The sequence below is a fragment of the Pteropus medius genome, unplaced genomic scaffold (assembly GCF_902729225.1).
Source record: "Pteropus medius unplaced genomic scaffold, Ma_sr-lr_union100, whole genome shotgun sequence".
In the NCBI taxonomy this organism is placed as follows: Eukaryota; Metazoa; Chordata; class Mammalia; order Chiroptera; family Pteropodidae; genus Pteropus; species Pteropus medius.
The window spans coordinates 1,669,520-1,686,507 of NW_024352787.1; the positions used below are offsets into that span (position 1 = coordinate 1,669,520).

At 37.0% G+C, this 16,988-nt stretch overlaps 1 protein-coding gene across 4 annotated transcripts in view; it reads left to right on the forward strand.

The window, feature by feature from the left end:
* The window catches only part of PCCA (propionyl-CoA carboxylase subunit alpha), a 338,552-nt gene that overhangs the window by 837 nt on the left and 320,727 nt on the right, over window positions 1–16,988 (forward strand). For all 4 annotated transcript variants that reach the window (XM_039849219.1, XM_039849216.1, XM_039849218.1 and 1 more), the window contains exon 2: window positions 12,184–12,261. In XM_039849219.1, the coding sequence (XP_039705153.1) occupies window positions 12,184–12,261 (78 nt within the window). The remainder of the gene's footprint in view (window positions 1–12,183; window positions 12,262–16,988) is intronic.

Here is a 16,988-nt window from a genome sequence, read left to right on the forward strand (position 1 = left end):
GAGTTAGGGTTGTGAGTTTATCTCAACTTTTAAAGCACCACACGATGTCACGATTGCTACTACCTTTTACGTTTGAATTGAAAGCCTATTTTAATCGTATTACATTACAATATACTGTATATGCATCTTGTGAATTAATTTTTTTTTCTGTGTAGTGGTCAGCCTGATTTTTGTAATGTTCTAAAACACAGTTTAAACATTTTTGTCACTGCTCTGTATGTGGCAGCCTTGACTCATACATTGGAGTGTTTGTGGGTGGCTGTTAACATTGAGCCTCATGTAATTTCTGAGCAAAGATTACCAAACTTACTTTGTTAATAGGGCTTATTAAGTCACTTGAACAAATTCCTTAAATGAAGGTCTCCCTGAAAACCACCTGTCATCTGGTTCAGGGTGCTTGTTAAACTTCATTTAAAAATATTTTAGAAATTGTCACATAACTTGATTTATTGTCATTGAAATTTAGAATTGGAAGACATGTTAGAGATTATCTGGCCCATCCTACTCTTTTAAAGAGGAGGGAACCCAGGTGAGCAATGTGAGTGCTGGAACGGATCATGGCAATGGAAGCAAGTTGGCACCTGTATTACCTTTGTGTGAACTTCAGAATGTCCACATTAAAAAAACATGATGTTCTTTGTGTTGGCACACAATTTGTTTTGTAATCTTATTATTCTTTCTTCTTTTAATATTTGTTGGCCACATCAATTTTAGTTGCAAGACTCTTTTGCATTTACATAGGAGACAGCATAGTGTAGTGGAAAGGCATGGGCTTTGGAGTCACGTAGATGAAGTTTTGTATTAGACAAGTCACTTAGTTGGGCCTCAGCTTCTTCCTTTGAGCTATATATTTTAAAACAAATCTTTATTGATACTTTCTGTTTACCATCTCTAAAGGAACAGTATAGTTTCTGTTCTCTTAGAAATTTTAGTCTATTAGGGAGAGACAAGTTTAAAATGCAGGTCCTGGTGCTGTGAGAAAATGGAATGGAGGGATTTGACCAAGTCAAGATTTTAAGTTCTATGTCCTAGATACTGTTGTGATACTTTACCTGAATTTATTCAATCCTCACAACAGCTGTGTAGTCCCCATATACAGATGAAGAAATTGAGGCACGCAGTGTTTAGAACTCTAGGACTTGTGCTCTTAATCATACAATGTTGCCTAAGGTAAGGGAGTGCTTTCCTTTGGAAGTGAAAATTGAAACAACTTTTGAAGGACAAAGTGATTTCTAGGCAAAGTGAGATGAGTGTTATATGTGAGAATAGCACACACAAAGGTCCTGTGGCCAGAGGGAATGGCAAAAGAGAAGAACAGAGAAAAGCTTTCTGAGGCTCTGGTATAGAGACTAGATGGTGCTGGGGAGGTAGGTAAGAGTCAGACCACGTTAGGTCTAGTAGACCATGCTGTTATGTTTGGTCTTTGTCTTATAGCAATGGGAAGCCATTGATGTTGGAGGTAAGAGAGATTATCCTACTGTTTTAGATTGGAGAGGCTGAAAATTGTTTCTGTACTTAACTGCTATACACTTGTTATACAGTTAATGTATAATATATAACCTTTGACTTTTCTTACCCTGTTCCTTCCTTTCCAATGTATTGGCAGAGATTGCATTCTATTTCTGTGTTCTTAGCACAGTGTTTGACACAAAAGGTGCTGAAAGTATTACAGTACTGACTGGAGTAGAGAGTTCATTTCGTCACTAAAGAATTCTTCCTGGAGGTGGGAAGAATCTCTGAAGTTCACTATCTCTTTAGGGGAACTTGAGCTGCTGCTTAGCTTCTCTATGTGCTTCTCTTCCATAAACTTGAAATGTGCTCCACTGAGTCTATGTCTGAAGCAGAACCTTTTGAAAACTGTATTCCTCTCATTTCTCCCTCTACTCCTGCAAACCATTTGGTTGGTCAGAAAGCAGACTGTTAACTCTAGTCTAGAGAATTCTAACCATTCTTTTTAGCTAGTTAACAGAATTTGTTTGCTTTTAGGGTATATGTAGAGTTCACTTTTTAGTCTTATTTGTTTTGTGTATCAGCTTTTAAAACACATTCTGTTTAAACACCTAGTTTTTTCCTTCTGTCTACGTTTTTCAGTGGTTCCAGGATGTTGGATTTATGGTAATCACTACAGCTTATTGAACTTTTATATGCCTTATGTGGTTTTCATATATTACTTCTCATTCATGTAACAACTAGGGGAAAAAAATCCCAATTTTACACAAGAGGAAACAAAGCTCAGAGCAGTTAAGTAACTTGCTTAAATATACATTTGGATGAGGTAGAATTTGAACGTTGGATGGTATGATTTCAAAGCCTGGCTTTGTCTCTGATTTGAATGATGGTCTCATTAATGGTGCACTCATGAAGCATGAATGCTTAAGCTTTATGTTCCTTGAAATCTATGATTTTCTTTTCTAGTTATGGAAAGGAATGTTTAAGCATATCTGAATGCTTTGGAATAGCCTGGAGGTAAATCTTTCCAATATGCTGATAGATTTCTGACAATCATTTGGGAGAAAAATCTTCTAAGATTATTACAGAAACCAGTTTCTGGTACAATAAAATGCTTATGGACATTTGTGCATTTAAGCATCTGCTTTTTTGGTTTTATTCTGTTCCTAAGAGATTCAGAATAGAGGTGTGATTGGTAAAACCTTTTTCTAAATAAGGGTGAAAGGTGGTGACATTTTTGATCAAGAGAGAGAAAGAAAAGGAGTTGTTTAAATGATTCCAATTAAAAAAAATGTGGGTAAATAAGAACAGAAATGCAAAAGGAAACTTGGGAAGGAAAATTTTTTTGAGGGGACGGGGTAGAAACATAGTATTTCATCTTAGTTATTTGGAGTTAGATGACTAGAAAAGTCATATTGAGTTCCTGGGAAGAAAGACGGAAACGAGTGGTTGGTTTTTGGGTCAGTGATCTGAGGTAAAAGTTAGCAATTGAGTAAGTGAACTCTGAGGGATATAGTGGGTAAGTTAATACAGTTGGTCCCCTGAGGGTTCTTCCATGGATTCAACCAACTAGGGATTGAAAATGTTTGGAAAAAAATCCCAGAAATTTCCAAAAAGCAAAACTTGGATATGCCACATTCTAAGCACTACTATGGTGATTCTACATGAATGAAATGATGTGGAGTCATTCCCTGCTGTAGCCTATATGCAAATATAGGTTATATGTAAATACTACACTATTTTATATAAGAGACTTGAACATCTGTGGTTTTTAGTATCTATGGGGAATCCTGGAACCAATCCCCTGTGGATACTAAGGGATTTAATTGAATAAATACTCAATCTTATTACCCTAAATTATGATTTGGAAGAAGAAAGAAGAGACAATAGGATTTAGGGGAACGGTTTGAGATGAGGTAATGTAGCATTCATTCATTCATTTATTCATCCTTTCAGTCATCTAGAGATGTAATTATCTGTTCATTCAAAAAGTGTCTGTGAAAACAAGTGTTGGCAAGGATGCGGAGAACAAGGAACCCTCTCATACATTGTTGGTAGGATTGCAAATTGGTACAGCCACTATGGAAAACAGTATGGAGGTTTCTTAAAAAATTAAAAATGGATATACCTTTTGACCCAGCAATTGCACTTCTGGATATTTATCCAAAGAAAATCAAAACGATAATTTGTAAGGATCTATGCGCCCCAATATTCATGGCAGCACAATTTACAATAGCCAAGATATGGAAGCAACCTAAATGCCCATCAACAGACGATTGGATAAAGAAATTATGGTTTATATATACAATGGAATATTACTCAGCCATTAAAAGAAATGAAATCCTGCCATTTGCAATGACATGGATGAACCATGTCATGTTATTATGCTTAGTGAAATAAATCAGAGAAAGATAAGTACCATATGATTTCACTTATGCGTGAATCTAAGGAACAAAAAGAATAAACTAATAAAAAACAAACTCACAAATGTAGTGGGCAATAAGGTGACAGAGGAGTGAGGGGTTGGGGGACTGGGAAAATGGGGTGAAGGGTTAAAGAAGTACAAATTAGTAGTTGATAGATGGTCATGGGGATGGGGAGTACGGCATAGAGAATGTAGTTAGCATTATTATGTTGGCTAGGTGGAGGGCGAGGGGAGCGAGGGAGTAATTGGGGGGATTGTTTTATGAACTATATAGATGTCTAACCAATGTACTGTATACTTGAAAGTAATTGAAATAAATAAATTAATTTAAAAAAAGTGTTTCTGGAGCATCTACTAAATGCCTGGCACTAAGATATGCACTGAGCAAATAAGAAGAAACTAAAACATATTGTCTCACCATTTCTCTGGCGTAGAGAGGTCAAGGAATAAAAATAAAGTTTGAAGGAGGAATTTGATAAGGTTTTTGGTCTTATTATTTTATTTTGAAGATACTCTCCAATAGTCGAAGCAAGTATATACTTTAAAAAAAGAGGGTAATGTAGGATTTTTAAAAAATATTTTATTTATTTTGACTTGCCTAGTGACCCTTTCATTAAAAAAAAAAGACTATAAATTGTGATAGGATCAATATAATAAGATCAAAATAAAAGTGAATTTTAAAAATGTTGGAAGACATAGGTTTATAATTTCAGTCAGGAAAACTAATACAGCATCCATGGGACATACCTGATGGCTTAGAACAACACAAATTTATTTTCTCACAGTTGTGGAGACTAGTAGTCTGAAATCAAAATTTCAGCAAGGCCATGCATGCTCCCTGTGAAGGCTCCAGTGAAGAATATTTTCTTGTCTCTTGGAGCTTCTCGTGGCTCCAGGCATTCTATGGTTTGTGGCTGTAGCACTCTAATCTCTGCCTCTGTCCTCACATGGCCTTCTTGTCCTTCTTCCTCTGTGTCCGTCTATTCTCCGCGCGTGCGTGCGCGTGCGTGATATTGAGATCTCGCCGACCGATCTGATCGAAGATCTGCAGCATTATAGGTTCCTGATGGATCGATTATTGGCGACGGATCCCGATTAGTGAGCGCGAGCCTGGTTATGTCTGAGCAGAGGGAGACTGACTGTATCTAAGAGCAAATAGATGCTAAGAGTGGTACTATTTCCAGTAAGCAAAAAAAAAGAGATAATGGGATAAAGAGTGGTGGTGTGTTGAGTGGGGGGTTACCTAAGGAAACAGGAAAGACGTTTCTGAGTGCGTGGCATTTGAACAGAAAAGTGACCTGATTTGCTATGTGATCTGGGGGCCTAGGTTTCTAAGGGAAGGCCGAGGCAAAAGCTCTGAGGTGAGAATGCGTTTGGTATAATTGCTTAAAGGGATGGATGTGGCCAGTATGGTTGGAGCAAAGTGTAATGCTAGGAGATGAGGTAGGTAGGACAGTCATGCAGGGGCTTGTATGAGAAATTTATCCTAAGGAGTTTATTGAAGGGTTTTAAATGAGTTGGATTTACATTTTGGAAAGAGTGGAAAGCAGGGAGACCAGTCAGGAGGCTACTGTAGAAGTTCAAGCTAGAGATGTTAGTAACTTGCACTAGGGTGGTGGCACTGGAGTCGGTGGGAACTAGTCAGACTTGAGATACATTTTGGAACTATAGTCAGTAGTACTTGCTGTTGGATTAGAAGGGAGATTGAAGGAAAGAGAGGAGCCAAGGACCCTTGAAAAGAAGAGGCCACATGTTGTAGGATCCCACTTATATGAAATGTCCAGAATAGGCAGATCTATAGATTAGAGGTTGAAAGGGGCTTGGGGGAGGGAGCAAGGAGAGAGATGGCTAACAGGTAACGGTTTCTTTTTAGGGTGATGAAAAAGAGTTCTGGTATCAGTCACGATAGTTCCATATCTTGTGAATATACTAAAAACCTCTGAGATGTATATTTTAAAAGAATGAGTTTTATGGTATGTGAGTTATATCTCAATTAAAAAAAAAATGACTTAAGCCCCTGAGTAGTCTAGTGTTTTAGAGCTTGGGAAGGCTGGAGCTTGGGAAGGAAGATCACGACAATAGTCACATTTAAAAAACTTTGAATTTACAAAATACAGAGAGTGGTCGATCTTATTTATCCTTTGTGGGGTCATGTAATCGGTGTGATGAAGAGAGGTAGTTAGAAACCACCTTCTTAGGCTGATAGATGATTCTGGGGTTACTGAAAATGGCAAAGGAGAAGGGAAGCTGTGTTCGTATTTAATTATCAAATCATCTTCAAATGATTCTTATTTTTTACTGCTGAGGTTAAGTAGCTTGCCCAAGGTCACACAATTCAATGATTGAGCCAGGATTCAAATTTCAATCTGACTCAATGCCTTTATTATATCATATTAGCCAACTTGGTAAAAAAGAAAAAAGGCAAATTTATGTTTTGGGTACAAATACTTGTTTGAGCTTTATAGCAGTAATGGAAAAGAGGGAACAGGTAGGTGATAAAGCTGTTAGATTTCTTATAGTAAGGAATTGGTCATCAGGATAAATAAACCTTGTCCTAGCAATCCAATAAATACCTTCTTTGTTATTCATTTTACAAAAAATGCGGTGGTATTTCCCATCTCACAGGTTGCTATTAAGCTGGCACTTTGTGAAACTTGCAGTTGTGTAAAAAATATCCGAGGGAGGTGGAATGGGTAGGTTTCCTAGAAGCAGTGCATGAAAAGGGATTTTGTGCAGATGGTGGTTTAGAGAAGAGTGAAGAAAGCAGAATAGAGCAGGGGAATAAAAACTAAACAAGGAAGGGGTCCCAGCTGGGTACCAGCTGAGACTAGCTTCAGGCTAATCTGCAGGAGAACTCTGGAGCAGTGGTTCTCTAAGTGGGACTCCTGCCTTCAGCATCAGCATTACCTGGGAACTTGTTAGAAATGCAGATTTTCTAGCAGCACCTTAAGCCTGCAAGTTAGAAACTGGGGGCGGAGCCTAGCAATTTGTTTAACAAGCTCCCCAGGTGATGCCGACACACTGTTCTAGATCAGCTTTGTCCAATACAATAATGTGAGCTACAAATGTGGTTTAAAACTACCTAGCACTCATATTAAACAAGCAAAATGTGAAACTAATATTAATGTACTTTATTTAACCCAATATATTCAAAATATTTCAACGTGGAAATGTGAAAAATTCTTAATGAGTTCTTTTGCATTTTTTTGGTATTAAGTCTTCGAGTCTGGAGTGTATTTTACACTTGGAGCAAAGCACATTGGAATTTGGACTGCCACGTTTCACGTGCTCAGTAGCCTCACATGGCTAGTGGCTACCACATTGGACAGTTGTAAAGCTCAGATTACACTACCAAATTGGTCTCATATGGAATTGTGGAGGGTGGGGCAGCCTTTGGAACCCCATATTAGTCATTGGCTCTGAGAGTAGGAGCTCAGAGAGGGTTAGCTCCCCAGCTTGATGGAGAACTCCTGTCAGATTGAGGCAAATGGGCCAAACTAGGGAGTAGATGTGGGCCATGAGTAGTTAGTTAATTACCCACGAGATGGGGACCCTGCGCTGACTGGTGAAGAGGTTCTGGATGAGCACTTGCAGCATCTGCTACAGGCTGGAGGAATAGCCTGGTAGGGAAGCTGTGGTGAGATAATGAAGTTTAGAGTTGATGTGTATAGTTTGCAGGTGCTCTGGTTTACTATAGAGGCAGAGCCTGAGAATCTTGAGATTGGTTCTCCTCCCTCAGTTACCAGGTATTTAGCCTCGCTTTTAACAGGCCTCGGCAGACAGCTGAAGATTAGGATGGCTAGTGAGGTCCTGAAGACTAAATATGTCATCGATATCTGTTTGAAAGAAAAAGCTGTGCTTAAGTGAAAAAGCCTGACTTCCATTAGTGTTTTTAGAGGGTGTTCCCTTAGAAGGTCAGTCTGGGCCTGTTAAAAAATTGAAATGCTCAGCACGTGTTTCCCAGCTCTGCTTCAGGAAACATGGAAAAGAGGACCTTCGTCTGGAAATTTCAAAGTTGAAACACTAACCAATGTTTATTTTTACCTTGGTAAGATCATTTTGTGGCTCCTTTAACTCAGTGTTAAGGATAATTTCTTCTTTGAAGCAGAAAGCATCCTGATAAGGATTAATCTGTTAACAGAATTGTTTCATTATTATTAACTTGAATCTCACTGTGGATATGTTAAGAAAAACCTGAAGTTTTTTTGCAGAATTAGTGTTCAAATTGTTCTTTAAGGTAATTGGATTGGATTTACCAGTTTGGGCTATCACATGAGGTCATGTTGAGAATGTGAAAGTAGATGCTATCTTAGTTTAGAAAAGGATATCTATTTCCCTGTTTGCAGTAGCTGGAACAGTTATTGTATGCTTACGCTAATATAACAAAACCATGCTAGGTATTTTACACATTCTCATTTAATCCTCATAGCGGCCTTATGCCCTAGATAAATACTGTTATGACGTCTAGTATACATGTGAGGAAATTTCCTGTGTATTTAAGAAATGTCTGAGTCAACATTCGAATCCAGGTCAGAATTTGAGTCTAACCAGAGCTCTTAATTACTGTTATTACTCTAAAGGTAACTCCCAAATGGTCTGGTATAATTTTAAGAAAGAAGAGGATTTTTCCTGCATAATTGGATTTAGTTTTTGTGTAATACCTTATGTTTCCTTGGTGCTTTACAGTTTATAAAGGCTCCTTTAATCTTTTTAATAACTCTTTAGGAAAGCAGAAGAGGTGTCATCACCTGCGTTTTATAGATGGAAACAGGAGTCTAGAAAAATGATTTGCTTAATGTTGCATAGCTACAAAGCAGTGAAGCAAAGAGTTGACTCAGGTCTTGTGACTCTGAAGGTCATGCTACTTCCCATGTGTTAGCAGGCATTTCCTTTCCAAGTGTGGAAAATATAGGAAATCTTTATTCTTGCAAAAGAGAACTCATGCAATGTGTTATTGGAAAGTCATTTTGTACATGTTGATCTTTCTCCTTTTGGCTGTGATAGGCTAAATAGTCTTTATAAATGGAGTGATTAAAGTTTCCTAGAACTCCTATTGCTAGGAAGGGTCAAAAGAATTTTGGACTGAGCTCGTAGCCAGTTGTATGTTTAACAAAAACAATAAACATTAAAATTCTGTGTGTAAGTCTAGTTTGCAGATTTCTACCAACCTGTTCCCTGAATTAAAAAAAACGAAACTATGTTGTAGCTCTACAAAATTGTTTGCTTTTTGACTTGTATTCTTTATAACTTTGGATTTCCATGAAAGTAAACAGGAGCAAAGAACTTTTATGGGGCTGAGGGCAAACCATTTCAAACTCACTATGGGAAAGGCCCAAACCCTTGTTTCTCCTTAGTAGTTGTTCTACTGTTATAGTTTTGTCTGCTTGTACCATTTCTACTTCTAGTTACTTGGCTAACCTGGGGCATCCATATTTCTTAAAATTTTGGACCACATCACACAGTCACACATGTACAAGCTATATGATTTCTTTTTTGATAATGGTGGTAAAAATATAGTCTATTAGATATTCAGAACCAAGTATTTTTAAATACTAACAAGTTTCCAAAAAAGTTTTGATTAGGTGTAGTGCTATAGCGTCTCCTACATTTTGGCCAGGCGTAACTTATAATAGAGTTGATTTAGTTTTAAGAATTGTGTGGTATAGACGTCTTATGTTATTGGTAGTTTTCTGAAAGTAAATATAGTATACGTTGAGTCAGGGACCCAAACATATCTTAGAGCTTGGCCATGTAGACATTTCTGGATTGTTTTGGGATAGAAACTTTCTCTCCTGAGAGAAAGCTGAGGCTGAGTTTAGGCTGAGTTTAGTTTAGTCCATTCTTCAGGAGCCCATCTAATGAGATAGAGTCGAGGCTTTTATTACCAAAGATGTCCTAGAAACCTAATGCATAATTCATATTTATTAGAATCTATGTACAGTTGACCCTTGAACAACCTGGGTTTGAACTGCACCAATCCATTTGTAACTTTTTTTTTCAAATAAATATAGTAGGCCTGTTTTAAATCTGCGGATTCAACCAACCATAGATTGAAAACAGTATTTTCGCAGTCTCAATGGCAGATAGAGCACACCTGCGGTTGGTTGACTCCATGGATGCCGGCTGGAGGCAGATTGTAGAGTGAAATGTTAAACGTGGGTTTTCGGCTGCGCAGAGATGGGCATCCCTAACCCTTGCACTGTTCAGACGTCAACTGTAATTACCTCTGTTTCCACCAAGTAGCTCTGTGTGTGTGTTATTTTCAGAGTAGCTGAGCAAATAAGTGAGATTTGTGTTTCCGTCTTCTTGGTCCATACGTTCAGTTTGGATTAACTGCATGTCCTTCAGCAATGGTCAAATGCACATGTCAGATACCCTTGTCCTAAGCTTTTGTTTTTTGAATAATATTGGTTTAGGTTAGTAAGGGACCTTAGAGAAAAGTCATTTAAGCTTGAATTTCTTAGAGAACAGAGGGGTTAGAGTGGTTTGCTCAAGTTGTACAAATAGTGTCAGGCTAAGGGAGCTAGAATTAGAACTGAGGTCCCATGATTTCCTATCCCAGACCATACGCTGCTCTTCGAAGTGTTTCCTTCCCCAGACCTAAACATCACTGTTTATTCTCTCTCCAAAGCTAATTAGAACACCTAAAATGTCTGTCCCAGATTGTGTTTTGTCTCTGGAAGGCTGATTTTTGCCACCAGGAATCAGTTATACCATTTATTTGTTAGTGATTAAAGCCATGTATGATTTTGCCTTTTGTAAAAGGGTATGTAGACATGTTTCCGCCACAGACATCTCTGTACCTTGCAGTATTGGGGAAAATTTGTAAAAGTGTAAACTATTTTGTGTTCCATTTTATAAAATTGATAGGAAGCTGATATGCTATTTACTTTCTTGTTTAGGTACCCTAGTGCTACCTTGCAGCAGAATAAATGTGAGAAATTCCCCAATAGCTTTTGCTTCTCAGTCCTAGAGTTGGTTTTCTGCATTGGCTGAGGCTATAAACAGAAGACATGCTTTTTTAGGAGGAAGGAATATTCTCTATCCTATTAAGTTGGATGTAAGAGTAAAGTTAAATATAATAGGTAAATATAAAGTCTTAGCTAAATTATAGCAATTCTGCTGAAGGCTGTATTTTGATTTGAACACATAGGGAACGTTGAGACCTTCTTTGGTAAGTTGTAGTTTTTTCACCCCATAGCATTGCATAAACATTAGTGTTAATGTGGGAGGTGCCACTGTTTTTATCTCAAAATAAAAAAACTTCAGAATGCTTTTAACAGGACTATCTTTAAATCTTGTAACCATTACAGCCTAGCCCTGTGACTTCTGAAAAGTTAAAATTCTTGAGACTCAATTTCCTCATTTTTAAAATAGGGGCTAATACTCTTGTACTCACAGGGATGGTTGGAGGAATGTGAGTAGGTTTTTGTCTTCAAATGGGACACAGTAATAAAGTCAGTTTTCTTCCCGTTCTTAGTTCATTGTTCACTAGTCTTTTACTTGGTAGCACAGGCTTTATAAAGTGTGTCTTTTGTATCTATTAACCTGGTATCAATCTTTTGTATAAAGATTACATTTTGTAATTTGGGGATTGATACTTTAAAAAAATTGTATAAATCTTTGAGTTGATGTAAAAATGCTGCTATAAAAACATTGTGCTTATTTGAGTTATTATCTTAGAAAGTTCTAGGAGGTAGTATCTTTGCTCCCTTCACCCCTTTTTTGGGTCTAGCTTTACCAGTGACTACTGGGTAAATTGTTTTCTTAAATCTTGCCTATAATTTTTATTAGCGATTATTCTTAATGTTTTAAATCCTTAAGATATGCTTTTCATGCAAACATTTATAAATAACGGATTCGAAGGGAACTTAATTATTAGTATTACCTTTTCACTTCATCTGCCAATCCACTTTTGTACCAAAAGGGGTGGGGAATCATGTCAAGACAACAGCAAATAAGTATTTTATTTTCTGGTCACTTAAAATCGAAGCTCCTTGAAGGCTGAGACTTTCAGTTAAAGTTCTGTGTGGTATGTGACATCCTGATCCTGCCATATCAGTCTGTATGATCCAAAAGACCTTTCTTCAGATTTTATTTTACCCTTTGATTTTCATACTTTTCTGGAGATTGTTTTGATGCCTTTGGTTTCTCTTGTGTGCCAAGGGGATGATTTACCTTCCATAGTTATGACATGTTGCTTAGAACCAAATATATTAATTAATAAAACATTTTAGCTAGAAGCATACTGAAAAAATATGAAAGCCTATTCAAATATCTGTAATTTCTTTCCCTTTTTTTCTTTGTAGCATGTCTCACACTATTCAAGACAGCACTTAATGGTGTCTCGTAGCCTCTGTTCAGCGGGATATGATTCTAATGAAAAAGTAAGTATTTAAAAAGTACTTTCAACACCTAAGTTATAATGGCTTTACTTTCTTGTCTCAACACTGTGTTCAGTGGACAAATTAAATTTTATTAATGCTGTGTAATGATTTCTTGCTCTAACATCATAAGTTTTATAGGTGCTCAGTCTTTGTTCCTTTTTTCATTGTGGGCCACAACCTGAGCCTTTAATTTTGTATTTGGATCTATACCAAATATTGAACAAATTTACATTTTTCTTGTTTTCAGCAGAATAACTGATACAACATTCTGAAAGACTGGGCAGTTTAGAGATTTTGATTAAACTACTGATTTTTTTTTTCATTTACTTAATATAAGATCTATTTTGATTGAAGGGAATTATGTGTATTATAAGTTTTGGGACAAGGGAATTCCATTTAAAATCCTGATATACAATAATGTTTGAGGTTTTTAATAGGATAAAGGCACTAGAAGTGGTGATTAGTGGTAAAACATGACTTAGTGTGACAAAGGCATCAAAGAAGGCAGGAGAAGAGTTTTGGTTAAAGGATGGTTCAAGTTGAATTTCATGAAAGGAGAACTGATATGAATAATTAATTGACAATGAAATAGCTGAGATGCCTTTCTGAATCATCTGTTGAAGTATATAAAACTACCCAGATTTGGAGGCTTGGAGAAAGAAAAGGTCTACATCATTACATTTAGTAGAAATATAATGTAGATGCAGTTGCAGGGTGAATGTAATTTTAAATTTTCTAATAGCCACATTAAGAAAATAGGAAACAAGGGAAATTAATGTATTTTTAACTCAATATTTCGAATGTTATTTCAACATATAACTGATATAAAAAGTGTAAATGAGATAATTTACTTTTTTTTTTTTTTTTACCAAGTCTTCTAAATCCAGTGTATAATTTATACTTCTGGCACAACTCGGTTTCTTTAGCCACATTTGAAGTGCTCGATAGCCTTGTGTGGCTTGTGGTTACTTTATTGGACGGCACAGGTCCAGGTGAATTAAGCTGTTATGAAATCTGTAGTTTAATATAAAAACTTCAGCATAGACAGTATGCCTTGGGGTTCATGTGTGTGTACACTTCTGCACACATGTTGAGTTTCCATTTAGAGGTAACCCCTGAACTCTGGCTTAATTTGGAACACTGCGGGAGTGATTAGCTAGCATTTATTCAAGAGGCCACATTCCAGAGGGAGTGAAATACTACAAGTGGTTCAGCCATCTTTCTCCTTATAAACACTGATAGCCTTACTCATTAGCATAATAGTTGTTAGAAATGGGCTTTCATTGATGAAATTTGTGATATTGAAGATGTGTTTTGGCTATTATAGAAATTCTCAGCCCCTGAGTTAGAGTATAACAATCTAGTTGGACCTTCATTCTTTACTTTTAAGGGTAGAACCTAAGCTTGATCCCTAAATGAGATCGTCGTGCATTCTCCCACTGGGTTGGGGGATTCTTGATAGCTTGATTCTGACAATATGGATAGCTAAATGAGAATATTGATGCATTTGCCTCAGGTGAAGCTTTCATGCAGGCTGTTGGAGCATTATAGCCTACAGGAAGTCGAGACTTCCCTGAGCTTATCCAGCATATTTAAAGATTGTTTTTATGTCTATTAGTAAATGTCTATATATGTGTGGCATATAGATCTTTAGATACTGAGTTAAAATATATTAATTTCCCTATTCTTATTTTCTTAATGTGGCTATTAGAAAATTTAAAATTACATACACCTTGCAACTGTATCCACATATTTCTGTTGAACTATAATGATGTAGACCCTTTCTTTCTCCAAGCCTCCAAATCTGGGTAGTTTTATATACTTCAACAGATGATTCAGAAGGCATCTTAGCTATTTTATTAATCATTCATATCAGTTCTATATGTCTGTTCGTAAATGTCTATATGTGTGTGGTTTGAGACTTGTTTTTGCTACAACCTCATAGTGAGGTTCCAGGGATAGGTAACTCACTGACCATATTGGTGGCCATTAATAATTACTAGAAATAAGTGTATAACTATTTTGGTTAGGACTTTTAAAGAGAGCCCCCCTTTCCCTTGGAATACACTAAGCAGGTATATATTTTGTGGTAAATGTCTGAAATCAAATCTGCTGCCTGCTATCTTTGCCATTTCCTTTGCTGTGCCTTTGCCTAATCGTGAAAAACTCTATGGTGTCCACAGTCATGATAAAGTTTATGATACTTTTTGGCACCTCTTGGTAGACTTGCCCTTCACTTGAGGGCTACATTTAATTGGACCTTTCCACTTCCAGAGATTCTTGTTATCTTTGTAGCCATTCATTAACTATTGTATTGGTTTTATTGTTAATGTCTTAAGTCTGGATAGACCTGATCTTTGCTAATACATATTTGTTAAATGAATTGATTCTCATCTGAACTTGCCATTGACTATTTTCTTACTCTACATTCAACAGTGACTTACATCAAGTCATAGTTAAACCAGGTGAAATTTAATCACTACTAAAAATGTTATTTTTTGACTTGAGTTTTAACAAGTTAATTTAACAAGTCTCATGTATGTTCATGTGACTAGGGAAGATGTAACTTAATAGTAATTTGCTTTAAAAAAGACCAGGAAGTTTCAGTAGACCTTAAGTTAGTGTGAACCAGTACAGTATTATGATGGGCCTGCCGTAACAAATGTGATCTTGGGTGGCATTGAATAACACAGTGTTTAAATCTTGCACCATTCATTATACTCTGATTACATCACATCATGGTGTGTTTTGACATGAATATTTGAGTGTGAACTCCGGCTTTACCACTAGTTAACTTTGTAAGTGACTTTGGCAAGTGATTTGGCCTTATCAAGCCTCAGTTTTCTCATTTGTAAAATGGGAGATATTATCAGAACTGACGTTATGGGACTATTATAAAGATTAAATGAGATAGTGCACAGAAGGGATTTTTCATAGTACCTGGCATATAGAAAGCATGTGCCCTAAATGTCAGCTGCTTAATATTAACCTTAACTCAATTTTGTACATTTGGAAACTGAGGCTTAAAATCCAGATAGTACATGTAAGCTGGGTGAAAACTCAAGCCTGTCCTCCTCTGAGCTGGTGGATTTACTGTATTGTACCCCATCTCATAAGTGTTTGGTGAGAGACTCAGTGTCTGGAGTTCTGCTGTCATTCCTCCAACTCCGCAGTGGATGGGCCAGCTCAGACCTTCTCTTGATCTCTGAATGAGATGTTCTTGGTGGTTTCTTAGACCCCAGCTGTGAAGATCTAAACAAAGGGAAGGGAAAGAAGGAAGGAAGGATAGAGAGAATGGATTAAAAGAAGACAACTTAGAAAAAATCTTCAGGAAAACCTCCAATGTGTTTCTTACCCTAGTGACATCATTAGCACAGTTACAGAACAGCTGCTGCAAAAGTTCTTTATCTCTCATGGTACCTAAAAGTCCCTCTGTCTTTAATGATTCAGGTCTCAGTTTAAAGGTGTTTTTTCCTTCCCCTGAGAGTACCTTCAGAGTGCCTTCTGTTTAGCTCTCCACATGTAGAATAGAGTCCCAGTTCTTTAAATGTAAAGTCCTTTAAATGTAAAGTTCTTTAAATGTCTGCCTGGCCTTTTTACCCTAGCTTTATTTGCTGCAGCTTCTCCATATATATTTTTTGCTTGAGATATATTAAAAATTACTTGTAGTTTTTAGTGCTACCCTCTACTTTCAGTGTTATTGCCTTTACATATGCTTTTTTTTCACTCTCCCTTCTCTGCACTTACCACAGCCTCTTGGACATAGATAGCTGTATTTTACAACTTTGCACTTTTTGTTGTGATCTTGCATAAAGTACATTGAGGTTATCAATGCGCTTGATGTTTACCTGTAATCGTTGACAGAGGGAGAGTTTTAAAGTTGGTTTAACTTTATTTGTATGTATATTTTATATGCATATCCTATCTGGAAGAATATATAGGAAACTGGTAATAGTGGTTGCCTTTGGGGCAAGCACCTGGGTATCTCTATAGTATATCCTCCTTTTTACGTTTTAAATTCTGAATCATGTAAATCTGTTATTTAAAAGAATATCATGCATAGAAGATTAGGTGATGTGATTAGCTTTACTGAGTTCATGTGCTAATTGGTAATACGTTCATGGTCCTGTATTAGTAAGGGTTCTTTAGAGAAATCGGGCCAGTAGGGGATGTATATGGAGACTTACTGGCTCACACAATTAGGGAGGGAGAGAAGTCCCCTAGTTTGCCCTCTGCAAGCTGGAGACTCAGAAAGCTGGTGATGTAATTCTAGTCCTGGTCCAAAGGCCCCTGAAAATCAGGGGAGCCGATAGGGTCCCAGACCAAGGGTAGGAGAGGACCGATGTTCCAGTTCAAGCAGGCAGGCAGAACAAATCCTCCCTTCTACTTTTTTATTCTATCAGAATCTCAGCTCTCAGATTTGATAACTCCGACATTGGGAGGGAAGTCTACTGAGTCTACTGATTCACATGTTAGTCACAAACACACCCAGAAATAATGTTTAATCTGGGTACCCTATGGCCCAGTCAAATTGCACATAAAATTAACTGTCAAAATCCCTGAATAGAGATGTGTCAGGTGCAATTATTCATTTTGATACAGATTTTTCCCTGTCAGGGTTACACTTCTAGATTTGTAAGAGTCTGGTATGTGGCTCAAAGGAGTGAATAACAGCTGTAGCTACCACCTATTGAGTATGTTGTGTGCTAGGCACTATTTTAAACAGA